The sequence below is a fragment of the Chiloscyllium plagiosum genome, chromosome 26 (assembly GCF_004010195.1).
Source record: "Chiloscyllium plagiosum isolate BGI_BamShark_2017 chromosome 26, ASM401019v2, whole genome shotgun sequence".
Classification (NCBI taxonomy): Eukaryota; Metazoa; Chordata; class Chondrichthyes; order Orectolobiformes; family Hemiscylliidae; genus Chiloscyllium; species Chiloscyllium plagiosum.
In genome coordinates, this window is record NC_057735.1 from 11,801,345 (window position 1) to 11,825,178 (window position 23,834).

General features: G+C 42.0%; 1 protein-coding gene across 5 annotated transcripts in view; it reads right to left on the reverse strand.

The window, feature by feature from the left end:
• The window catches only part of LOC122563090 (AMP deaminase 2-like), a 179,357-nt gene that overhangs the window by 52,763 nt on the left and 102,760 nt on the right, over positions 1–23,834 (reverse strand). For 4 of the 5 annotated variants that reach the window (XR_006315480.1, XM_043716506.1, XM_043716503.1 and 1 more), the window contains exons 2-5: positions 20,985–21,118; positions 7,012–7,142; positions 3,227–3,295; positions 1,332–1,443 (exon numbers count right to left, since the gene is read on the reverse strand). Coding sequence is in view for 4 of the 5 variants with exons in the window: in XM_043716506.1 (XP_043572441.1) it covers positions 1,332–1,443; positions 3,227–3,295; positions 7,012–7,142; positions 20,985–21,118 (446 nt within the window). In the remaining variant the exon portion in view is untranslated. The remainder of the gene's footprint in view (positions 1–1,331; positions 1,444–3,226; positions 3,296–7,011; positions 7,143–20,984; positions 21,119–23,834) is intronic. The other variant, XM_043716505.1, reaches the window with a different exon arrangement.

The window sequence follows — 23,834 nt, forward strand, 5'->3', positions numbered from 1 at the left end:
TCCCTCCTCCCTACCTTTTATCTTAGCCTACTGGACACACATTCCTCATTCCTGAAAAAGGGCTTTGCCCAAAACGTCGATTTTTCTTGTTCCTTGGATGCTGCCTGACCTGTTGCGCTTTTCCAGCAACACATTTTCAGCTCTGATCTCCAGGATCTGCAGCCCTCACTTTCTCCTCTTTGGTTACTCTACCACAGTTATAGAACATAAAACATAGAGCAATACAACGCAGAACAGGCCCTTCGGCCCTCGATGTTGCGCTGACCTGTGAACTATTCTCAGCTCGTCCCTCTACACTATCCCATCATCATTCATGTGCTTATCTAAGGATTGTTTAAATCTCTCTAATGTAGCAGAGTTAACTACATTAGCAGGTAGGGCATTCCACGCCCTTACCACACTCTGCGTAAAGAACTTTCCTCTGACATCTATCTTAAATCTATCACCCCTCAATTTGTAGTTATGCCCTCTCGTACAAGCTGAATTTATCATCCGAGGAAAAAGTATTTCACTGCCGACCCTATCTAATCCTCTGATCATCTTATATGTCTCTATCAAATTCCCCCTTAGATTTTTCTTTCCAATGAGAACAGACCCAAGTCTCTCAGCCTTTTCTCATAAGACTTTCTGTCCAGACCAGGCAATATCCTGGTAAATCTTCTCTGTACCTTTTCCAATGCTTCCACATCCTTCCTGTAATGGGGCTACCAAAAATGTACACAATAACATTTGAGTCCTTTCTTCTTGAACAGCTGCAAACTACAATGAGCAGTTTACTTCAACAAGCTTAGAGTCTTGATCAGTCACTTCACAGCACTGGTAATTGCCAGAGGACACAGTTATTGGCAACACACAGTTCTCCTCACTCGCCATTTCTCTTGCTGATCATCTTACGTACATGGTTACCATCCTGCCACCGAAAACAGTTTTGCTTCACATCAAAGAGCTTGAGAGGCTTTGTTGAGCTGAATCCTTCACATGCAATTCTTTGTTGGGTTCTACCCATTTATTACTCACCTGCTATAATTCCCTGAAAACGGGCAAAAAACCTGTTCACATTATCTCAGTCTCCCCATAGATTGATTGCTACCTCCAAGAGCCATATAAAAGATGCTCGCAGCAATTTTCCTTTCAACTCTATATTCTACTTGGTGAAGGGAAATGCCCCATGGTGGAACATGTTGCGCCATCGCCTAGATTACAATGCTGGAGCTGCAATGTGTAAATTCCAAGATAATAAGTTGTAAAATATATATTTAGCTGGTAATGAATCAAAATGAAACCACGTTGAATAAAAAAGAAAATGTGACAAAAACAAAGTTCTATCGTACCCCACATTTTTCTTCTCCAAATATGCGAACTCTCTGGAATTCCTGCTCGATCTCATTGTCCTTTTCTTCAGGATACTTCTCAGTTGTGGCATCAATTTGGTCCTTGTAGTGTCTAAAGGAAGAAGTCCAAAGGATAGATCATAAAGCATCTCAATTATGTAAAGTATTCAATTGGAAAGCTTGAGTTCACTGCAAAGGTCACACCTTGATGTATTTGCATTTGTTAGAGAAGATTCTTTGCCAGAAGTCATCAAACTAATGCAAATGAAGGAACTATATTATAACAGAGCTAGGAATTTACAATCTGTGGAATGTGAAATGTGCAAGTAATTATAATAGTACAGTATAAACGTATCAATACTTTCACAAATCCCAATCTGAACGCCAACTTGGTAAATCTTATACATGGATCCAATGCATCATTTATTTGCTCTCAAGGTGCTGCTAATTGCTTAAAACCAGAAGTGTTAAAAATAAACCACAATTTTCATAAAATTTCATTATTGTTTCCAAAGATTTCACAAATAAAATCAAAACTTTCAACCTACGACTGCTCCTTGCTTTACCTGGCTGAAATGTCAAATTATCTGCTGTGCAGTTTCGCAAATGGCAAGCGATATCTGAGAATTGCTACATTTCAGAATTACTAAGGCTTAGCTTACCTAACGTCAATGATTGAACTACACAAGAATCCTCCCAACCATTACGAACTCTTCCTGCCTCATTTTGTATACTTCTCATTGCCTCCTCTCTCATGCGTACATGAAGTGAACCCTTAAAATGAGTCGATTCAGTCTGCCCCAACCATTCACCTGGCCGTGGGATTCACATTCTCACTGTTTTCTGGATAAAGCAAATCCTTCCAAGTTCTTTATTTGATCAGCATTAGGTTGTTGCTATACTATAGGTATGCCCTTTTGTTACAGAGAATTGGAAGAAGTTTTTATGTGGCTATCCTTTCAAACTCCATCATAATTTTAAAGACTCCTATGAAACTTAAATCTTTTAGAAAAGAATGGCAGCCTGCATGATCTTGCCAGAACTTAAATGTCCTTTTTTATTATTAAACCATCATTCTTTCATTCAACCAATGATCCATTAAGAATGGCTTTCTAAGCTACAGGAATGGAAATATCCTACTCATTTCCGAGTCAAAGCTTCGTAGGATGGATACACCTCACAGACAAGTATTACAGAAAAAAACCCAGCATAACACTTACATCGGATTACTGCACAGAATGAATTAAGAGCTCACCTCCAGGCCTGAAGAATTCCCTTACAACATCAGCCAAGAGAAAAGCAAGACTACGCATCAGTTCCCAATCCGTAAATGGCTTTTAGTCCAATTCACTCTGACACAATCAAAAGGCTTGTCTCCACGAGCCATTATTTTTGCAATGCCAAAAATGAAAAAAAAAATTGGAACTAAACTTCCAGTGGCCACATTTCAAACCTTAGGCTAAGGATAAACACTGAAATTTTATTTTCAAGTCAAGTCATGATCTACATGCTGCACTTGAACTGCAAACCTGAATATCATGTTAAAGTTCAAATTCAAAATATTCAAAAATATTTTGAAATTGAGAAGAAAATTTGCAAAGCAAAAAAAAAACCTAAGACAGGATCGTATTATTGAAGATGAAATCACTTAAATAAAAAAATGTTTCAATTGTATCTGGATTCTATAATCTGTCATCAAAGACCTTTCTTAATTGAAAAATAGATCTTCGATCAGTGCTCAATTAGTCCGCTCGATCATAAGTGCATAACCAACCCACTTATAGAAACTGATGAAAGAGCAAAAATGAAAGCAGAGAATATCCATGACTTTTCTGTAGACATATGATTGGTACCAGGCTGAAGAAGCACTTCTTTGGGAGTGCAGAAAGACTCACTGTAGATCTGTAGCGCTGTCAATTTTCATGAAGTCCTGTTTGGCTCTGAGCAAAATTTCTGGTTCTAGTCTGAAGATGGCAGGCAGAAGCAAGACAAAGGATGCAAGGACAGAAAAGGGAAATGGAAAAAAAAGATAAGATAAGCTAGTTAATCCAGACATTAGCAAACATATTTTCTAACTGCAGTTCACAAGCTGTGATGCATCACAAACTGTCTTATCAATTTGAACTATTTTTTGGCTTCCCCCACCACCCCCCAAACGGTATTTGCATTAATGTTCTAATCATTTTAGTGGTTTCTGCAAACAGCATTACAGATTAAAATGGTTGGTGACGCACAGAGATTTATCACACACAAAAATATGTACCATCTTTCTTCAATTTCTCAAACCTTAAAACAGTATGTTGAAGTTCTAAATCTTTGCAGACATTTAAACAAAGAAGTAGTCAAAATTATCTTAAACACAAGCAGAATTTGCAATTCCATTTGCTGCACAGATCATTAGTTGCATGGCAATAATGAGCCCAGCATGGCACAAAACTGGTATGAGACAAGTTCTAATAATAAAACCTGAGCATTGTTCTGTCACAATGGGAATTTGTATAGCTTAGACTTGAATGTAAAAACGCTTCATGCTTGGGCAGTCTGCGACATGTATGTGTAACTAACTTCTGGTTCCAATTGGAGCAATGGACACACAAATCAAATAGCTAGTGTAAAGTTAAAAATCACACAACACCAGGTTATAGTCCAACAGGTTTAATTGGAAGCACTAGCTTTCGGAGCACCGCATCTTCATCAGGTGATTGAGGAGGACATAATTGTAAGACACAGAATTTATAGCAAAAGTTTATAGTGTGATGTAACTGAAATTATACATTGAAAAATATCTTGATTGTTTGTTGAGTCTTACATCTGTTAGAAGTGAAACTATCATGGTATTCTTTCATATGTAAATCACAAAACTTCTTTTTAAAAAGTTAGTTAACCTGAGAATATAACTTTTTAAAAAAAAGTTTTGTGATTTACATATGAAAGAATACCATGATAGTTTCACTTCTAACAGATGAAAGACTCAACAAACAATCGAGGTATTTTTCAATGTATAATTTCAGTTACATCACAGTGTAAATTTTTGCTATAAATTCTGTGTCTTACAATTGTGTCCTCCTCAACCACCTGATGAAGGACCGACGCTCCGAAAGCTAGTGCTTCCAATTAAACCTGTTGGATTATAACCTGGTTTTGTGTGATTTTTAACTTTGTACATCCCAGCCCAACACTGGCATCTCAAAATCATAGCGAGAGTAAAACCAATATCAAGTTAAAAATAAAACATCATGAAGAATGAGTGCACCACAAAGGCTGTCTTATCATTAATGGTCAAGTGGTCATTTAGAACCAATTGTCAATGTCACAAACATAATGGCTTTTCTGCATCTTTTATTAAAAAGTGTTTTAGTTCCAATCCTTTCCCAGCATATTTCCAAACTCTCTTCACCAATATTAAAACTTCTGTGATTAAGCTCTCTGCGCTTCTTTCTACCACAGCAGTGCAAGAACATTTGGCATCGTCAGTTTTGCCTTTCAAGAGACAAAACATCATGCATTCTCTTCTGCTCTCAACATAGCTTCTCCCTCCACTGGCTGCTGACAGAATCATTCAGCTGTGAGACTTGAATCCATAACTCTGCCAGAAGGGCTCTAACTTGGCAACATGGAGCTACTTGAACAAGGTCACCTAATAAAAATAAGAGGTGCTGAGGATCAATCCCATTCGTAATGGCCTTTCATCAGAAAAAGCAACCTAAGTATGAATACAAAAAATTAAGGGAAAGCATGTAGACATGGAAAATATCGAGAAGAACGTTAACCTTCCAAGTGCATTCATCTTTTTTTTCCACCAGAGATAAGTTTAATATACAACACAACTACATCCTTTTATCAATTTGTGTCTTCATTTTGGTGTCTGAAGGTTTGGTAAGTAAACAAATTGCAGCTAGATTTGGTAACAAATAGAATCAAGTTACTTTAACTCGTCATCTTGTGCAATAATATTTGACCAATAAATATGATTATCACATTCAGCAATCCACTGCTGGGTAACACTGGTCAAACCACCATAAGATTTAATCACATCCATGATGGGATTTTCAACTCGCATTCCATTGTTGACAAGTGCACAACTCCTCTTCCAATTAATCAGTTAGTACTTTTCTTCAGAAAAGCCTGATGGATTATACAAAGTAAACTGATTTATAATTTCTCACAATGGTGAGGTCAAATTTGGTCAGTCTTTTCTCTTCCATTTTATGTTAATAACTGGTCACTGAACGGATGATGGTATTACACACTCAAAATTTATAGCTATTTCTAAGTGAGAACTTCTTTAATTGCTTAACTTTTATTCAAAGGGTACCTGAAGATCCAATAAATATCAACATAATTTAAAAAATTCTTTCAGAAAAATAAAACTAGAATTAATTAAGTCCAATCAACTTGGGCAGCACAGTGGTTAGCACTGCTGCCTCACAGCGCCAGAGACCTAGGTTCAATTCCCGCCTCAGGCGACTGACTGTGTGGAGTTTGCACGTTCTCCCAGTGTCTGCGTGGGTTTCCTCCGGGTGCTCCGGTTTCCTCCCACAGTCCAAAGATGTGCAGGTCAGGTGAATTGGCCATGCTAAATTGCCAGTAGTGTTAGGTAAGGGGTAAATGCAGGGGTATGGGTGGGTTGCGCTTCGGCGGGTCGGTGTGGACTTGTTGGGCCGAAGGGCCTGTTTCCACACTGTAATGTAATCTAATCTAAACTGTTATAATTATGATCTAGAAGATGTCAAGCAAACTGGTATTGAATATTACACACATTTCTCCACTCTGTTTTAATTCCAATCTCTAACTGTTGCAACATGTACAGTTTTCACAGCGATCTTGCTGACTGGATTTAGTTAGCTGGCAAACAATGTGGTTAAGTGTAAGGTAACCTACTATGGCAGCAAAACCACAAGAGACGATTACTAGTTGAATGTCTGTAAATTCAGAAAAGGGAAACATTCAAGTGATACCTGGGTGCCTCGCACACTATGTGCAAACAGATGCAGCAGGTTGTAAAGATGGCAAACTGTACATTGGCCTGGATTCAAGTACAGGAAGAAGGAGGTTCAGCTGCCATTGTACAGAGTATTGGTGAGCACACGCCTGGAATATTGTTTGGAGTTTTGGTCTCTTTATCTGAGGAAGGATGTTTTTAATACAGGCAGAGTGCAGCCACAATTTAACAAATTGATTCCTCGGACAGCACGACTGACATATGGGTAGAGATTGAATCAATTTGGATTGTATTCCATGGTGCTTAGAAGAAAGGAGGTGGGGCGGGGAGAGCTATAAAATTCTAACAGGACTAGACAGTTAGATACAGGAAGGAAGGATGTTCACTGATGGTGGGAGAGTCCAGAACCAAGGATCATAGCTGAAGGATAAAGGGTAAACCTTTTAGGACTGAGATGAGGATAAATTGCTTTTTCAAGGAAGTGGTAGATATGGCTCTTGTGGCTGAAAGGGATCAAATGATATGGGGGAGGGGGGGGGGATTAGGCTCAATGATCAGCCATGACCATACTGAATGGCAAAGCAAGCTTGAGGGGTTGAATGGCCTACTATTTGCACCTATGTTCAATGGCACATACTGCAAAATAAATATAAGTAATGTTCTTGCTGTTTACATCATTTGATGGAGCAAATTATTGAAAAGGCATGCCACCTGGAGTTGGACAGCAATTCAGTTTACCTCACATCCTGACTGATCTGGCGTTCCAAACGTTGCCGTCTCTCCTCCAGCTGTTCGATTGGACTCTCCTCTGGAAATTCGTAAGGAGCAGTCCTCATATCACTCTCTGTCAGTGATCGGGTGAACAGCTCCTAAAGCAATAAGTAAATAAATATAAAATAAGGAACAGTTCAAAATAACTCTCAGATGCCATTCAGTTGGAAACAACAGCAATTATTTATAGAGAGAAGAAAGGTTTGGATGTTGCTCATACTGCACGCACATCTGAATGATCATAGAATAGGCTTAGTGCAGTATTAAGAGTGTGTTGCTGGAAAAGCACAGGTCAGGCAGCATCTGAGGAGCAGGATAATCAACGTTTCGGGCATAAGCCCTACAGGTCCGAAGGGCGGTGCCGAGTTGGAGGTTTGGGACTGGGATAATGTTGAGGGGGGGATCAGGTGGCAAAGGTTTGGCGGTGGAGGAAGCCCAGGATCTGCATGTTCTTGACTGAGTGGTAGGGGGGAGTTGAAGTGTTCAGCCATGGGGCAGTGGGGTTGATGGGTGCGGGTGTCCCAGAAGTGTTCTCTGAAATGATCCGCAAGGAAGTGTCCTGTCTCCCAGATGTTGAGGAGACCACACCGGATGCAACGGACGCAGGAGATGACATTGGTAGAGGTACAGGTAAATTTCTGATGGATGCAGAAGGATTCCTTGAGGCCTTGGACAGAGGTGTGGGGTGCAAGCTGGTGGGATGTGTGGACCTGATGAGGGAGTCACAGAGGGAAGTGTCTCTCTGGAACGCTGATAGAGGTAGGGAGGGAAATATAGCTTTGGTGGTGGGGTCCATTTGGAGGTGGCAGAGGATGATGCGATGTATGCGGAGGTTGGTGGGGTGGAAGGTGAGGACTGGGGGTTCTGTCCTTATTGCATTGGGACTGGTGGGGTTCAAGGATGGTGGTGCGTGAAGTGGAGGAGATGTGCTGGTGGGCATCATCAACCACATGAGAAGGGAAGGTGCAATCATGGAAGCAGGAGGCCCTCTGGGACTTTGAGATGGAATTGGTTATTGTGGGAACAGATGCAGCAGAGGCGGAGGAATTAGGAATAAGGGATGGCACTTTTACAGGAGGTAGGGTGGGAGGAGGTGTAGTCTAATTTGCTGTGGGAGTTGGTAGGCTTATAGTAGATGTCTGTGGTTCGTCAGTCGCCGGAGACGGTGGTGGAGAGGTTCAGGAAGGGAAGGGTCCAGGTGAATTTGAGGTCAGGGTGGAAGGTGTTGGTAAAGTTGATGAACTGTGCAACCTCCTCGTGGGAGCATGAGGCGGCGCTGATACAGTCTTCGATGTAGCGGAGGAACAGGTGGAGGGTGGTGCCGGTGTAACTCCGGAAGATGGACTGTTCCACGTATCCAACGAACAGGCAGGCATAGCTGGGACCCACGCAGATGCCCATGGCTATCCCTTTGGTTTGGAGGAAGTGGGAGGATTGGAAGGAGAAGTTGTTGAGGGTGAGGACCAATTCAGCCAGGCAAATGAGGGTGTCAGTGGAAGGGTCCTGGTTGGGACGGCGAGAGAGGAAGAAACAGAGGGCTTGGAGACCTTCGTCATGGCGGATCAAAGTGTACAGGGACTGGATGTCCATATGTAGCTGAGGTATTGGGGGCAGGGGAAACGAAAATCTTGAAGGAGGTGAAGGGTGTGGTGCGCACTGACTTCTACACCACTGAAGTCAGGCACCAACTTGAAGACACCTCCTCCTACTGCCCCCTTGATCACAACCTCACCTCCAAATCACCAAACCGTCATCTCCCAAACTATTTGCAACTTCATCTGCTCTGGCGATCTCCCACCCACAGCCTCCAACCTCATTGTCCACGAACCCCACACTGCCCAATTCTACCCCCTTCCTAAGATTCACAAACCTGACCATTGTCTCAGTCTGTGCCTGTCCCACTGAACCCATCTCTTCCTACCTCAATACCATCCTGTTCCCCTTAGTCCAGAAACTCCCCTCTTACATCGTGGTTACAACGGCACCACCCCCCACCTGTTCCTCCGCTACATCGAAGACTATGATCGGTGCTGCCTCGTGCTCCCACAAGGAGATTGAGCAGTTCATCAACTTTACGAACACCTTACACCCAGACCTCAACTTCACCTGGACCATCTTGGACACCTCCCTCCCCTTCTGGACCTCTTCATCACTGTCTTCGGTGACCGACTAACCAGAGACATCTACTTCAAGCCCGACTCCCACAGCTACCCAGACTACATCTCCTCCCATTCTACCATTCCTTATTCCCAAATCTTCCGCCTCCACCACATCTGTTCCCATGATGACCAATTCCACCTCAAAGTCCCAGATGGCCTTCTTCCATGATCATAACTTCCCTTCCCATGTGGTTAACAATGCCCTCCAGCGCATCTCCTCCACTTCACACACCACTGCCCTTAAACACCACCCCTTCCAACGCAACAAGTACAGGACCCCCCAGTCCTCACCTTCCACCCCACCAACCTCCATCATCCTCCACCGCCTCCAAACGGACCCCATCACCGAAGATATTTTTCCCTCCCTACCTCTATCAGCGTTCCAGAGAGACAACTCCCTCCGCGACTTCCTCATCAGGTCCACACATCCCATCAGCCCGCACCCCACACCTGGCACCTTTCCCTGCCACCGCAAGATGTGCAAAACCTGCATGCATACCACTCCCCTCACCTCCGTCTGAGGCCCCAAGGAATCCTTCCACATCCGTCAGAAATCTACCTTACCTCTTCCAATGTCATCCACTGCACACATTGCACCTGGTGTAGTCTCCTCTACATTGGGGAGACAGGGCACCTTCTTGCAGATCGCTTCAAAGAACATCTCAGACACCCGCACCCATCAACCCCACCGAACAATTCAGCTCCCTCCAGCACTCAGTCAAGGACATGCAGATCCTGGGCTTCCTCCACCACCAAACCATTGCCAAACCGCTACCTTGGGACCTGTAGCCACACAGGATAAATGTGGACTTCAACAGCTTCCTCATTTCCCCTCCCCCCACATTATCCCAGTTCCAAACCTCACCTTCATTCACCTATCGCTTTCTCAGCTACCTTCCCCCCAACCCCCTCCCATGTATCGCTCAGTCCCAGCCCACAAGTCTCATTCATGATGAAGGGCTTATGCCTGAAACGTCAATTATCCTGCTCCTCAGATGCTGTCTGACCTGCTGTGCTTTCCCAGCAACACACTCTTGACTCTGATCTCCAGCATCTGCAGTCCTTACTTTCTCCTTAGTGCAGTATTAACTTTGTTGAAATTGTTGAACTTCAGTTTAGGGAAAGTGTTGCATTCATTATGAAGCAAGAACTTTAAACTGCTTTACAATAAGAGCCAAAGTTTGCACCAGAAAAACAAGTTTGAGAAGAACAGGAGAAGTGAAGTGATGAGGCAAGAAAGGTAAATAGTCAAGTTTGGTTTTAAAATAATTGCGGGATGATAGAAAGAATAATGGAGTTTAGAAATACAGAAATCAAAAAGTGGTACTTTCACCATAATACAATGTAGACCAATAAGCATACTTTCTGACAGCATATTTCAATTGTATTTATAACAGTCATTTGGTAGTAAAGACCTGGAGTATTGAAACATTTGTTGAAACATTTTGTCTTGCACTTATCAAGATATAAGAATATCAATGCAAACGGGAACAATATTTTCTACTGTATGAGAAGGGTGCTGATTGTTGACAATTGGATTCCAATTGATAGAGGTGAGACCATGGAGACCAATTAGATAATGACTGGACAGTTAACTACCAAGTATTCAAAGCAATCCTGAGAGGTAACTTCTAACCTGATCAGCTCATTGTGCTAGTGGCTGTCACTATCTATTCACAAGGTGCCCAGTCTAACACAGAATTCCCTGGTGAGTAACGTATCTCAAACATTTAAGTGACACGTGAAGCAAACTCTCTCATGCTACTAATATACAGTAGCAACACAAGTGATGCTCACATCTAACCATATTACAGAGGTGGTGGTGCTGGATGTCTTGAAATACATAAAAGTGGATAAATTCCCAGGACCTGATCAGGTGTACCCTAAAACTCTATGGGAAGCTAGGGAAGTGATTGCTGGGCCTCTTGCTGAGATATTTGTATCATCGATAGTCACAGGTGAGGTGCCAGAAGACTGGAGGTTGGCTAACGTGGTGCCACTGTTTAAGAAGGGTGGAAAGGACTAGCCAGGGAACTATAGGCCAGTGAGCCTGACGTCGGTGGTGGGCAAGTTGTTGGAGGGAATCCTGAGGGACAGGATGTACATGTATTTGGAATGGCAAGGACTCATTAGGGATAGTCAACATGGCTTTGTGCGTGGGAAATCATGCCTCACAAACTTGATTTAGTTTTTTGAAAAAGTAACAAAGAGGATTGATGAGGGCAGAGCGATAGATGTGATCTATATGGACTTCAGTAAGGCGTTCGACAAGGTTCCCCATGGGAGACTGGTTTGCAAGGTTAGATTTCATGCAATACAGGTAGAACTCGCCATTTGGATACAGAACTGGCTCAAAGGTGGAAAACAGAGGGTGGTGGTGGAGGGTTGTTTTTCAGACAGGAGGACTGTGACCAGTGGAGTGCCACAAGGATTGGTGCTGGGCCCACTGCTTTTCTTCATTTATATAAGTGAGTTGGATGTGAGCATAAGAGGTGTAGTTAGTAAGTTTGCTGATGACACCAAAATTGGAGGTGTAATGGACAGCGAAGATTTCCACAGGATCTTGATCAAATGGGCCAATTGGTTGAGCAGCGGCAGATGGAGTGTAATTTAGATAAATGCAAGGTGCTACATTTTGGGAAAGCAAATCTTAGCAGGACTTATACACTTAATGGCAAGGTCCTAGAGAGTGTTACTGAACAAAGACCTTGGAGTGCAGGTTCATAGCTCCTTGAAAGTGGAGTCGCAGGCAGATAGGATAATGAAGGTATTTGATATGCTTTCCTTTATTGGTCAGAGTATTGAGTACAGGAGTTGGAAGGTCACATTGCGGCTGTACAGGACATTGATTAGGTCACTGTTGGAATATTGAGTGCAATTCTGGTCTCCTTCCTATCGGAAAGATGTTGTGAAACTTGAAAGGGTTCAGAAAAGATTTACAAGGATGTTGCCAGGGTTGGAGGATTTGAGCTATAGAGCTTAAAAATGTGTTGCTGGAAAAGCACCAATTTTTAAGCTCTGATCTCCAGCATCTGCAGTTCTCACTTTCTTTTAGCGGATTTGAGCTATAGGGTCTGTTTTCCCTGGAGCATCAGAGGCTGAGGGGTGACCTTATAGAGGTTTATAAAATCATGATGGGCACGGATAGGGTAAATAGACAAAGTCTTTTCCCTGGGGTCAGGGAGTCCAGAACTAGAGGGCATAGGTTTAGGGTGAGAGGGGAAAGATATAAAAGAGACCTAAGGGGCAACCTTTTCATGCAGAGGATGGTATGTGTATGGAATGAGCTGCCAGAGGAAGTGGTGGTTGCAACATTTAAAAGGCATCTGGATGGGTATATGAACAGGAAGGGTTTGGAGGGATATGGGCTGGGTATTGGCAGGTGGGACTAGATTGGGTTGGGATATCTGGTCAGCATGGACGAGTCTGACTGAAGAGTCTGTTTCTGTGCTATATATCTCTATGACTATGACTATGACTCTAATAGGATACTGCCTAAAAGAGTTTCTGCATAGCACTCAAAAAGTAATGTAATATATCATCATCAGTACCAATGTGATTCTAGGTATATAGGTTAACATCCCAGAGACTGGTGGAATGTATCAGACAGCATGTCATTTCAGCTATTCACACACAAGTGCTGATCATAACCTATGATCCCATTTCTTGAAAAACTTATCGGTGTCCAACACCACATGCAATTGACAAAATTTGTTAAATAATCCCAAGTGCTAAGAATTGAATGGACAAAAAATTTAAGGATGGTTAGTCATGTTCACAGTGTGGTGCTTGTCACATTCTGGAGGTTACATATTTTAATACATAAAGGGATTGTTCTTGGTTCTGTTTCTAGTATTTACCTTGAAGTATTTATCTTCTAACAAAACTAAATGGGGATAAGTAATGCAGAAGCAGTAGAGATTTAGAGAAAATATAGTAGCGATGTCGAGCTGGCTGTCAGCTACGTGCCCAATGTCACAATGAAGTTAAAGAAGACATGTATATGAGACATAAGGAGTGCTAATGCCATGGATGATTTGACAATCAACATGAGAAATTTAAAATTTGAGGCATTCATTAACGAGGAGTCCATATACAGTAGCAACCATAGGCGAGAAGGTTGAACAGGATTTGGTTTAATTTAGGATGTAAATAGCTTAAATGTATAAATGGATGAGCTTAAATCTATAATATCAGGGAATGGAAGATTAGCCAGGGTGACACTGGAATCATAAAATTCAGTGGCTTGGATTATTGATAGATTCCAAACTAGTTGGTGGGCTCAAAATCAAAACTCCTCTTTGTCTTTGCAGAAAGAGTTTATTGATTTTGTTGGTCTTACCCCTCTTATTCCACATCCAATGTCAAAAGATGCTTCCTATACAAGCTCAGACAATAAATAACCTATTTCTTCTTGACTTTAAACAAAGATATTCACAACTATCATGATTAACCAGATAATAGCATAGATGCAGGTTTCAAAGTAGTCATGCCAAGGGTGGAGTTGGGTGATGATATGGAAGTCGGTATACATGGTCTGAGCAAAGGCATTAATACATACAGAGGAAACTCGATTATCCGGTATTCTATTAATCGAACTTCAGATCATCCAAACAAGACCGCAAGGTCCCGATGCATGGCTAAATATGTTATCCGGCATCGATTAACCAAACAAAATACTTTCTGCTCGTGTCCTTTGGATAGTCGAGTTTCCTCTGTAACTGGAAGGTCAATAACCAAGATTGTGAATACAGTCTGCTTTGGCTTTGAACTATTACCCACTTAAAACGGTTGGACTTGATGGACGGGGAAGAGATTTACAGCATGGATCAAAGACAAATGGTTTTGGATCTCTTAATATTTACTTCAAAATGTTTTTTTTGCTCATTGACTACTGGATCTTAGAAAAGCAGTCAGGCATTTAGAAACAATGGATGAAACCACAGATGGTGGTGAGGTACAGGTGGGTGTTGTCAGCATGTGGAAAGCACTCAAAACACATGGGAACAGTTTCAAATTTGCTTCCAAAATGCCAGGGAAATTCAGTCATGGAGGGGCAATCATTCAAAGTCACCTTCCTGGTTAGAATGGACAAGCTCGGAGGAGTTGCTCCTCCAATCACATGCTAGTTCACTTCCATGCATGCTACTGATAAGAATCTGAGAGCAAGTCTGAGATTGGAAGAACAGAGTGAGTAAGAAAGAAAGGAAATTAAGCGAATAAGCCACCTTTTGCCACTGAGGGCTATTCATGGGGAGAAGCCTTGAGCCACTTGGTGCGTGGAAGGGAGACTTTTGCCACTGCTGGGGAGAAGCCTTTTGCGACCAAGGGGGTTGACTGTCGTGAAGTTCTATCTGACAGAAGGCTGCAAGCGAAGCGAAAAAAGGTAAGAGGCTGCAGGGTTGAGGGTGCTGCAAGGGAAGAGGAGAAATGGTGTTAGCTGCCATGTGGAAGGGGGTACATGCTGCACCATGGAGGGGGTAGCATGGCAGGAGGATACGAGGGAATGAGTGGAATGGAGGAGGTTGCAAGTGGTGGGAGAAGAGGGAGGCTGCAAAAAGACAGGACAGCTTAAAAACCTGTCAACAAAGGAATACTCAGCTAACCAGCCAGGAGAACAAGTAGTCAACAAGGTCATGAAACCCTTGCAACTGAATATGGAATCTCCAGCTTAAGGGTTGCTTATGGAGGCTACTACCTAGAGGAAAGAATACAGTGACTACCCCTGTATAATACAGTTGTTGCCAATTGGTAAGTTTAAATTTGAAATTGAGATCTGAGATGCAGTAAAACGGTAGTAACTACCTGGGTAAATTTTCTGGCTTTGCACATAAACCAATAAAAATACATCAGTTGCGACCTCACTTGTCTGTGGAAGTTGTGATGCGGAGGTGCCAGTGTTGGATTGCAGTGGACGAAGTCAGAAGACTAATGATACCAGGTCATAGTCCAACAGGTTTATTTGAAATCACAAGTTTCTGGACTGCTGCTCCTTCGTCAGGTGACATAATTTGAAGCAGCAGCAGCACTCCAAGAGCTTGTGATTTCAAATAAACCCATTGGACAATAACCTGGTGTCGTGTGACTTCTGACTTTGTGGAAGATGTGCTTTACGGTGATGGCCTCAAGTAACGGTCATTATTTTAAGGAAAAGCTTTTGATCTAACTCATATCGGTTATGTTGCACCAATTTAAACACTATGGTGTTGAAGGAATTAATGTTTTCCTTGCATGTTGTGGCTTTAACTCTAACGGAAGGTTGATCATTGAGTATATAAATTCTTCTAATTCTACTTGCATGGATCCAAATACCCGAAATGTCAGAACAAATACAGAAGGTATTTGTTCTGACATTTCTGACTGCATCACCTAACAAGTATATGAGTTAGTGGAAATGAAAGTGGAGCTCCTGACAACTAAACGGTAGCATTCAAAAAGATATCAGAACGCTCAAAACAAAGAAAAAGATTTTGTGGAAACACATGCTGGATTTTAAGATGATACCAGCATGTAATTGAGAATTAGGAGGGAATCATGAATATAAAACTTTCTGGTACACCAGAGAGAATGGCACAAGAGTGGGAAAAAAAGCCATTCTAGGAGATTCTCTAGCCACAACTGAATAGATAAGAAAGGACTTTGATAAGAACCTTTTTTGGTACTTTGGTAGATGCAAGAAATCTAACTGGAATTCCAAAAAATTTTGTGGGCGGCATGGTGGCACAGTGGTTAGCACTGCTGCCTCACAGCGCCAGAGACCCGGGTTCAATTCCCGCCTCAGGCGACTGACTGTGTGGAGTTTGCACGTTCTCCCCGTGTCTGCGTGGGTTTCCTCCGGGTGCTCTGGTTTCCTCCCACAGTCCAAAGATGTGCAGGGTCAGGTGAATTGGCCATGCTAAATTGCCCGTATGTTAGATAAGGGGTAAATGTAGGGGTATGGGTGGGTTACGCAGTACTCAAATATGAAAAATCTTAAGATAAACAGATCTAGGTTTTACCATTCATGAACAAAAACCAACATTAATCAGCTTCTAATTGCCAGAGAATTAGTCCTGAAAAAAATAAACAAAGTGAAGCAGGCACTCAGTAAAGCATATGCTTCCCCACTGTGCTGCATTAGATTAGATTACTTACAATGTGGAAACAGGTCCTTCGGCCCAACAAGTCCACACCGACCCGCCGAAGCGCACCCACCCAGACCCATTCCCCTACACCTAACACTACGGCCAATTCACCTGACCTGCACATATTTGGACTGTGGAAGGAAACCAGAGCACCCGGAGGAAACCCACACAGACACGGGGAGAATGTGCAAACTCCACACAGGCACTCGCCTGAGGTGGGAATTGAACCCGGGTCTCTGGCTATGTGAGGCATCAGTGCTAACCACTTGCCACCGTGCCGCCCACAAATAACATGCATTTGATCAAAGATTATTATAATTATGCAGTTATAGAGTCATATCGGTCCACAGCATGGAAACAGACCTTTTGGCATAATTTGTCCATGCCGCCAGTTTTTACAATTTAAACTAGTCCCATTTGCCTGTGTTTGGTCCAATTCCCTCTATATCATGTGCCTGTCTAAATGTTTCTTAAAATGATGAAACTGGATTTGCTTCCGCCACAACCTCTGGCAGCCCGTTTCAGACACTCACCACTGAAAAAATTGCCCCTCTGGACCCTTTTGTATTTCTTCCCTCTCACCTTAAACCGATGCCCTCTAATTTTAGACTCTCCCACCTTGGGAAGGCCGTTAGCTAACTAACTATCTTATCTCATGATTTTACAGGCCCCTATAAAAGGTCACACCTCAGTCTCTTATGCTCCTGGGGAAAAACGTCTCAGCCAATCCAACCCCTCCTTATAACTCAAACCTTTCAGTGCAGGTAGCATTCTAATAAATCTTTTCTGCATTTCTCGTTAAATAATATCCTTTCTACAATAGAGCGACCAGACCTGCACACAGCCATCCAGATGTGGCCTCAGCTGGAACAAGACGTCCCAACTCATATATTCAATGCTCTGACTAATGAAACAAGCATGCCAAAAGCCTTCTGCACCACCCTGTCCACCTGTGACTCCACGAACAAGGAGCTATAAATCCATACCCCAGATGTCTTTTTTCCCTCTAACACATGGCAGGACCCTACCATTGACTGTATGGGTGAATGATCCAAGAGCAAAGATCAAAGATCAATACAGCAGGCCTTTTGGCCTACCCAGACTGCACCAACACGATGCCTTCTAAACTAAAAACCTTTTGCCACTACACAGTCTGTGACCCTCTATTCCCTACCTATTCATATATCTGTCAAGATGCTTCTTGCATGTTGCTAATGTAACCACCTCCAATAGCAGCACATTCCAGACATTTACCAGCCTCTCAAGAAAATTGTCTCTCATATCTCCTTTAAACAATCACCTTACCTTAAGCCTATGTCCTCTAGTAATTAACATTTCTACCCTTGGGAAAACAATTCTGACTATCCATGCCTCTCAATTTAGTAAACTTCTATCATGTCACCCCTCAGCCTCTGGCATTCAACTGAAAACAAATTAAGTTTGTTCAATCTCTGCTCACAGCTAATACCCTCCAAACCAGGCAACGTCCTGGTAAACCTTTTCTGTATCTTTTCCAAAGCCTCCACATCCTTCTGGTAACATGGCAACCAGAATTGTACACAATATTCCAAATGTGGCCGAAATAAAGTTGTGTGCAACTACAACATGGTTTGCCAATTTTTATACTCTGTGCCCTGACCGATGAAGACAAGCGTGTTATTTGCCTTCTTGACCACTTATCCATTTGTGTTGCCACTTTCAGGGAAGTGTGCACTTACCTGTAAGCCAAGATCCTTCTGTATGATGATGCTATTAAGGGTTCTGCCATTCTGTATATACTTGCCGCCCCCCCCCACCCCCTCTATTAGATCTTCCAAAATGTCTTTGTCCAGATTATCTGCCATTTCTCCACCCAAGTCTCCAGCACATCTACATCCTTCACTATCCTCTGGAAATCCTCCTCACTGTCCATAGCTCCTGCAATCTTCCTAATCAAGTCATCTACATTCTCCTCCAAATCATTTAAAAAAATTACAAACAATAAGAGTCCCAGCCCTGATCCCTATGGAAAACCATTGGTCACAAATCACCAGTCAGAAAAAGCATCCTTCCACTGCTACCATCAGCTTGCCATGAGGGACCTTCTCAAAGACCTTGCTAAACTCCAGAAAGACAACATCTACTGATCTGCCCTCAATCAACTTTGTCTGCCTTAAAAAAAACTCAATCACATTTGCGAAATACAGCCTTCATCGCACAAAGTCATGCTGCAGATAATGAATATGTCTATATTTTTCCCAAAACGTAAGAAAGTCCAACCCTATGAATCTTCTCCAATAATTACTCTACCACTGATGTAAGGCTCACCAGTATACAATTTTCTGGATTATCCCTGTTTCCCTTCTTAAAAACAAGTGGAACAACCCTAGTCCCCTGAGATCTCTTCTGTGACTAAAAAGGATACAAAGGTCCCAGCAATCCCCGTACCTGCCTCCCTCAACATTCTGGGATAGATCCTATCTTTAAAAGCTTTTCAAAACATCCAACACTCTTTTTATACTGACAAGCCAGAGAAGATCAACAGATTGAGACTCACCATCCACCAGATCCTTCTCCTTTGTGAATACCAATGCAAAGTATTCGTTAAGAACCTCACCCACTTCCTCCAACTCCACGCCTAAATTCCTTCCTTTATCCTTGAGTGGACATGCCCTTTCCTTTATATTTATATAAAAACAACTCGGGAGTTTCTTTAATCATGTTTGCCAAAGACCCCTTTTAGCCCTCTTAATTCCTTGCTTGAATTCTTCCCTGCTATCTTTGTATTCTTCAAGGGCTCTGTCTGTCTTCAGTTTCCTAAACCTTTGTAAGCCTCCTTTTCCTTTTTGGCTAAGCTCTCACTTTCTCTTGTCATCCAGGCTTCCCGAACTTTCCCATCCTCATCCTTCATTTTCACAGGAACATGCTGTCCTGAACTCCAATTAACTGGCTATTAAGTTTCCCACATGCCAGATGTGATTTTATTCTCAAGCAACTGCCCCAATCTACATTCCCCAGTTCCTGCCTAATATTGTGGTAGTTAGGTTTCCCCCAGTTTAAGACGTTCAGCCAAGGACTACTCTTGTCCCTAGCCATAAGGAACTTACAACTTACAGAATTATGGTACTGTTCCTGAAATGCTCCCCCAGTGATACTTTGATCACCTGGCCAAGCTCATTCCCCAATGCTAGGTTTAGTATTGCCCCTTCTCTAACTGGACAATTTACATATTGTTTCAAAAAACCATCCTGGACACATCTAACACATTATCACCTAAGCCCCTGGCACTTAGCAAGTCCCAGTCAATACAGAGCAAGTTAAAATCAACCATGAGAACAACCATATTGCTTTGACATTTGCCCATCATCTGTCCACGTATTTGCTTTTCTATCACCTGCAGGGTTGTTGGGAGGCCGATTGAACAATCCCATTGAAGATATTACACCTTTTCTCTTCCTGAGCTCTATGCATATGGCCTTGCTGGATGAGTGGTCCAAGGTGCCCTCTGGCAGTACAGCTGTGATATTCTCCTCGATCAGTAACACAACTCCTCCACCTCTTTTACATCCTTCTCCATCTAGCATGAAACATCTAAATCCTGGAACATGAAGCTACCAGTCTTGTCCCTCATTCAGCCAAGTCTCTATAATAGCTGCAACATCATAGAACTTGGATTAACGCATACAAATAAGTTAATTTGCCTTACCTTCATACTCTTTACCTTAAAACAAATACACCTCAGATCACCAGTTCTGCTGTGTTTAGTAACCTCTGCCTGTCTGTTCTTCCTCTTAGTCTTCCTGCCCTTTTCTCCAACTCTTTCTTGGTGATTTTACTTGACTTAGATCTGCTATGGTTGCTATTGCCCACAACACTAGTTTCAACCTTCCTGAGTGGCACTAACAAGCCTCTCTGCCAGATATTGGGGCTCCTCCAGTTTAGGTGCAACCAGTCCTTCTTGTACAGGTCCCATCTTCCACAAATACATCCCAATCATCCACAAACCAGAAACCTCCTTCTTACACCAGTTCTATAGCCACATATTAAACTGTGCGATCTTCCTATTCCTAGCCTCACCAGCACATAGCATAAGAAGTAATCCTCGAGGTCCAGCTTTTCAATTTCTTCCTGAACTCCCTTTGCAGGACCTCTTTTCTCCTTCCGCCTATGTCACTTGTCCCTATCGCATTAATGCTCCAGAACTACAACGTTGATAGAAGAAATCATTTTGTTAAGAAGTCATACTTCACCAAGCATGCTTCAGACTAATCCACATCCACCAACCTACCCTGAAATCTCTGGTTAAAACTTGCCAGCTGTAACTAATACCTTTGCTGCAGATGTCAGAGCCTAAAACACAGTCTAACTAAACATCCCTCAACATATTTAAAAAGTTACTTCCCCCCCCCCCATCTCTGAATATAAATGGGTCTTTGACAGAAATAAAACAAGATCCAGGTCTGCGTATTCACCAAAAACTAATCAGTTCTTCCTTGAACCATATACTTTTGCACCAACTTTTGTTGAGATCTGTCAATAGGTTTTGACATATATTGCTTACAGAGAAAAGACTAACAAGAAAGAGTGAATACATTTTCTCTTCTCACCTTCAGCAGTGGGGGGGGGGGGGGGGGGGGAAGAGAAGATAAAAGGTAGCCTGCAAAAGTAAATCACTTACCTCTGCAATCTCCTTATACTTCCCATCCATGGATGTAGGTAGATGAATAGGAAAAGATTTGAGTGAGAGTGGGGTTCCAGGCAGTGACTGAGAGCAATGAATTTGCTTTAGAGTCCCAGTCTTGTTATGCACATCTGCGTAAGCAAATAAAGAGATTTTGGTTAGAAATTTGCAGCAATGTTTACCTCCAAAAAAAAATTAACAGGCTACAATTAAAGTTAAATATGAATAACATACAATGCCAGACGTGATTATTTATTCATCACATTCAAAATGCCTAGGCAACCACTTCATTTACCAGAGTTAGTTCAGAAGCATAGATTTGGACTTCAAAATTTCACATAGTTGAAGACAAGCTATTATCAAAGTGGTGTATTTTCATATGTGTGTCAGTTGGTTGTACACTATCCTCTGAGCCATAGTGGCTCAGATACACTGATCAGGGTCAGAAACACTATTTCCATCTTGATCAGATTGAAATTTATATACTTACATTTAGATGTCTTCTGCAATGTAGATTCCTGGACTGGCGCATCCTATTACAAACCTGTCCAGGTATCCACAAATACAGCAAAGATACCTTTATATCAAGCACGCTCCCTTTTGTTGTGTTCACAGATTTAAATGTTCAACAGCATAGCCTGCCATTTTGACAGCTCCTGGAAAAATCCAAGCTTGGAAGCTAATTGAGAAGTTGGGCTTCAGTTGGTTGAGGGGATGATGACATATATTTTGCCCAATGGGTGAGGGGGTATTGCATCAGCTGAGGAGGCTACTAGGTGGATGGGATAGGGGACAGGGGAAATTAGGGACATGGGATCTGGTCAGGGGGAAGAATTATTGATGAGTCAGACAGGTGGGAGAGCTTCCGCACAATTCAGAGATGGGGCTCAGGTAGTAAAGGTGGGATTGGTTGGGCTACTGGTGGGGAGGTGGGTGGGCTGAAATGCAATAGAGTCAGGAACCTGGCTGGGGTGATGTCGCTGGTAAGTTAACTACAAGAGTTAGAGTATGTTTTTAATCCTCAGATTTCCATCTGAGTAACTATTAAGCTTAAGTGAATCACAATCATCCAAATTCTCTGACTAAAATGGACTTTTCAGAGTTTTCCAGTCGCAGGGAAATTGCCCATCAGATATTTAATTTTCTATACAATTCCCAGTCAATTGCGTTGAGGATTCCACATGGTCCTGATGCACACACCAATCTCGGCTGCTCTAAATGACTTTGATCAGAATATCTGAGCCAGTGTTGCAGGTTCAATCTCACAGGTGCATAAAATGTTGTATTAATACTCCAGTGCAGTATTGAGGGAGTTATGCACTGTTGGCGGGGGTATTTTTGGATTACATATTAAGCTTCCCTCTACTTAAGGGAAGCTGGAAGATCCTATGGCATTACTTCAAAACAACAAAAGGCAAGTTATTTGTGATCAATGTTATTTCTCAAATCTCCATCACAAAAACAGATTAAATGGTTATTACCAGATTGACATTTGAGAGAGTACACTACACACAAACTGATTGCCACACTTCTCACAGTAGTGTCTATACTGTATTGCCTGTAAAGCTAACATTTTCTCAGAGGTTTTTGATTATTCTTACACATTTTATCTTTATTCATAGTACACATTAACTAACATTAGTAATGGAATGGACAATCAGCTCAACAGCTTGCCTACTTTGTCTGTTGGACTCCACCTGCCCCTCCTGTTGTTGCAATGGCTGTCAGTGACAATGCAACTAATTAGATTATTGTATGTGTCTGAAATTGCATGCTCCTTTAAGACGCTGACTCACCAACATTTAATAAATGTATTTTAATAAATGTATTAAAAGAGACTACAAAAGAATTTATACTGCTATTGTATGTTCACTGCAAACTATAAAGAGCAGCTTAAACTCTCGGTTTGCATTGACTCAACGAATTCCAAGATCACAAAACTTACTTCCAAATGTGAGAAATACTAAACAAGCAACTTAATCATTTTAATAAGTCGGTTTGCTCTTATACTACACTGTGTGGCAATCTCAAGTCCACAATAACAAGTTTTCTGCTGTTGACCAATATAGAAAAGGTGAAAGTTAAAAGCATGCCAATATTTTGAATGCGTATTATCTTCCTCAATGTATGGTCTCCTACTCTTTACATTATATGGACTGATAGGATATCATATACAGACTCATGGTAGATGCATCCTGGCCCAAATTTTAACTATTTTCCTGAAAGATAGCATTCTGTCCAAATAGTCTAATGTAATAAGAATGTGCCAATCAGAACTATTAAAGTGCCTTTGAGAAAATCAGAATTACACCTGGGAATGGCTGGATGTGAATTTTTCTATTAATTAATGTGAACAGATGAGTTGACAAAAACTCTGGGCACCAATTCCAGAACTTTAGCCAAACTTCCTCACAGGAAAAACATTGGTCAATTTAATAGATTGAGAGGGATTTGGATAATCAAATAGTAGTATGATTAAAAAAAATTTTGATTGCTAAAATTAAGAAAAAAAATTAGCAAGACCAATTGTCATGACTTTTATATCAAAATGTGTTTCAGCATTCTGGATCACTTAAGTTTCAAGGCTGAAAATGTGTTGCTGGAAAAGCGCAGCAGGTCAGGCAGCATCCAAGGAACAGGAGAATCGACGTTTCGGGCAGAAGCCCTTCTTCAGGAATGAGGAAAGTGTGTCCAGCAGGCTAAGATAAAAGGTAGGGAGGAGGGACTTGGGGGAGGGGCGTTGGAAATGCAATAGGTGGAAGGAGGTTAAGGTGAGGGTGATAGGCCGGAGTGGGGTGGGGGCGGAGAGGTCAGGAAGAAGATTGCAGGTTAGGAAGGCGGTGCTGA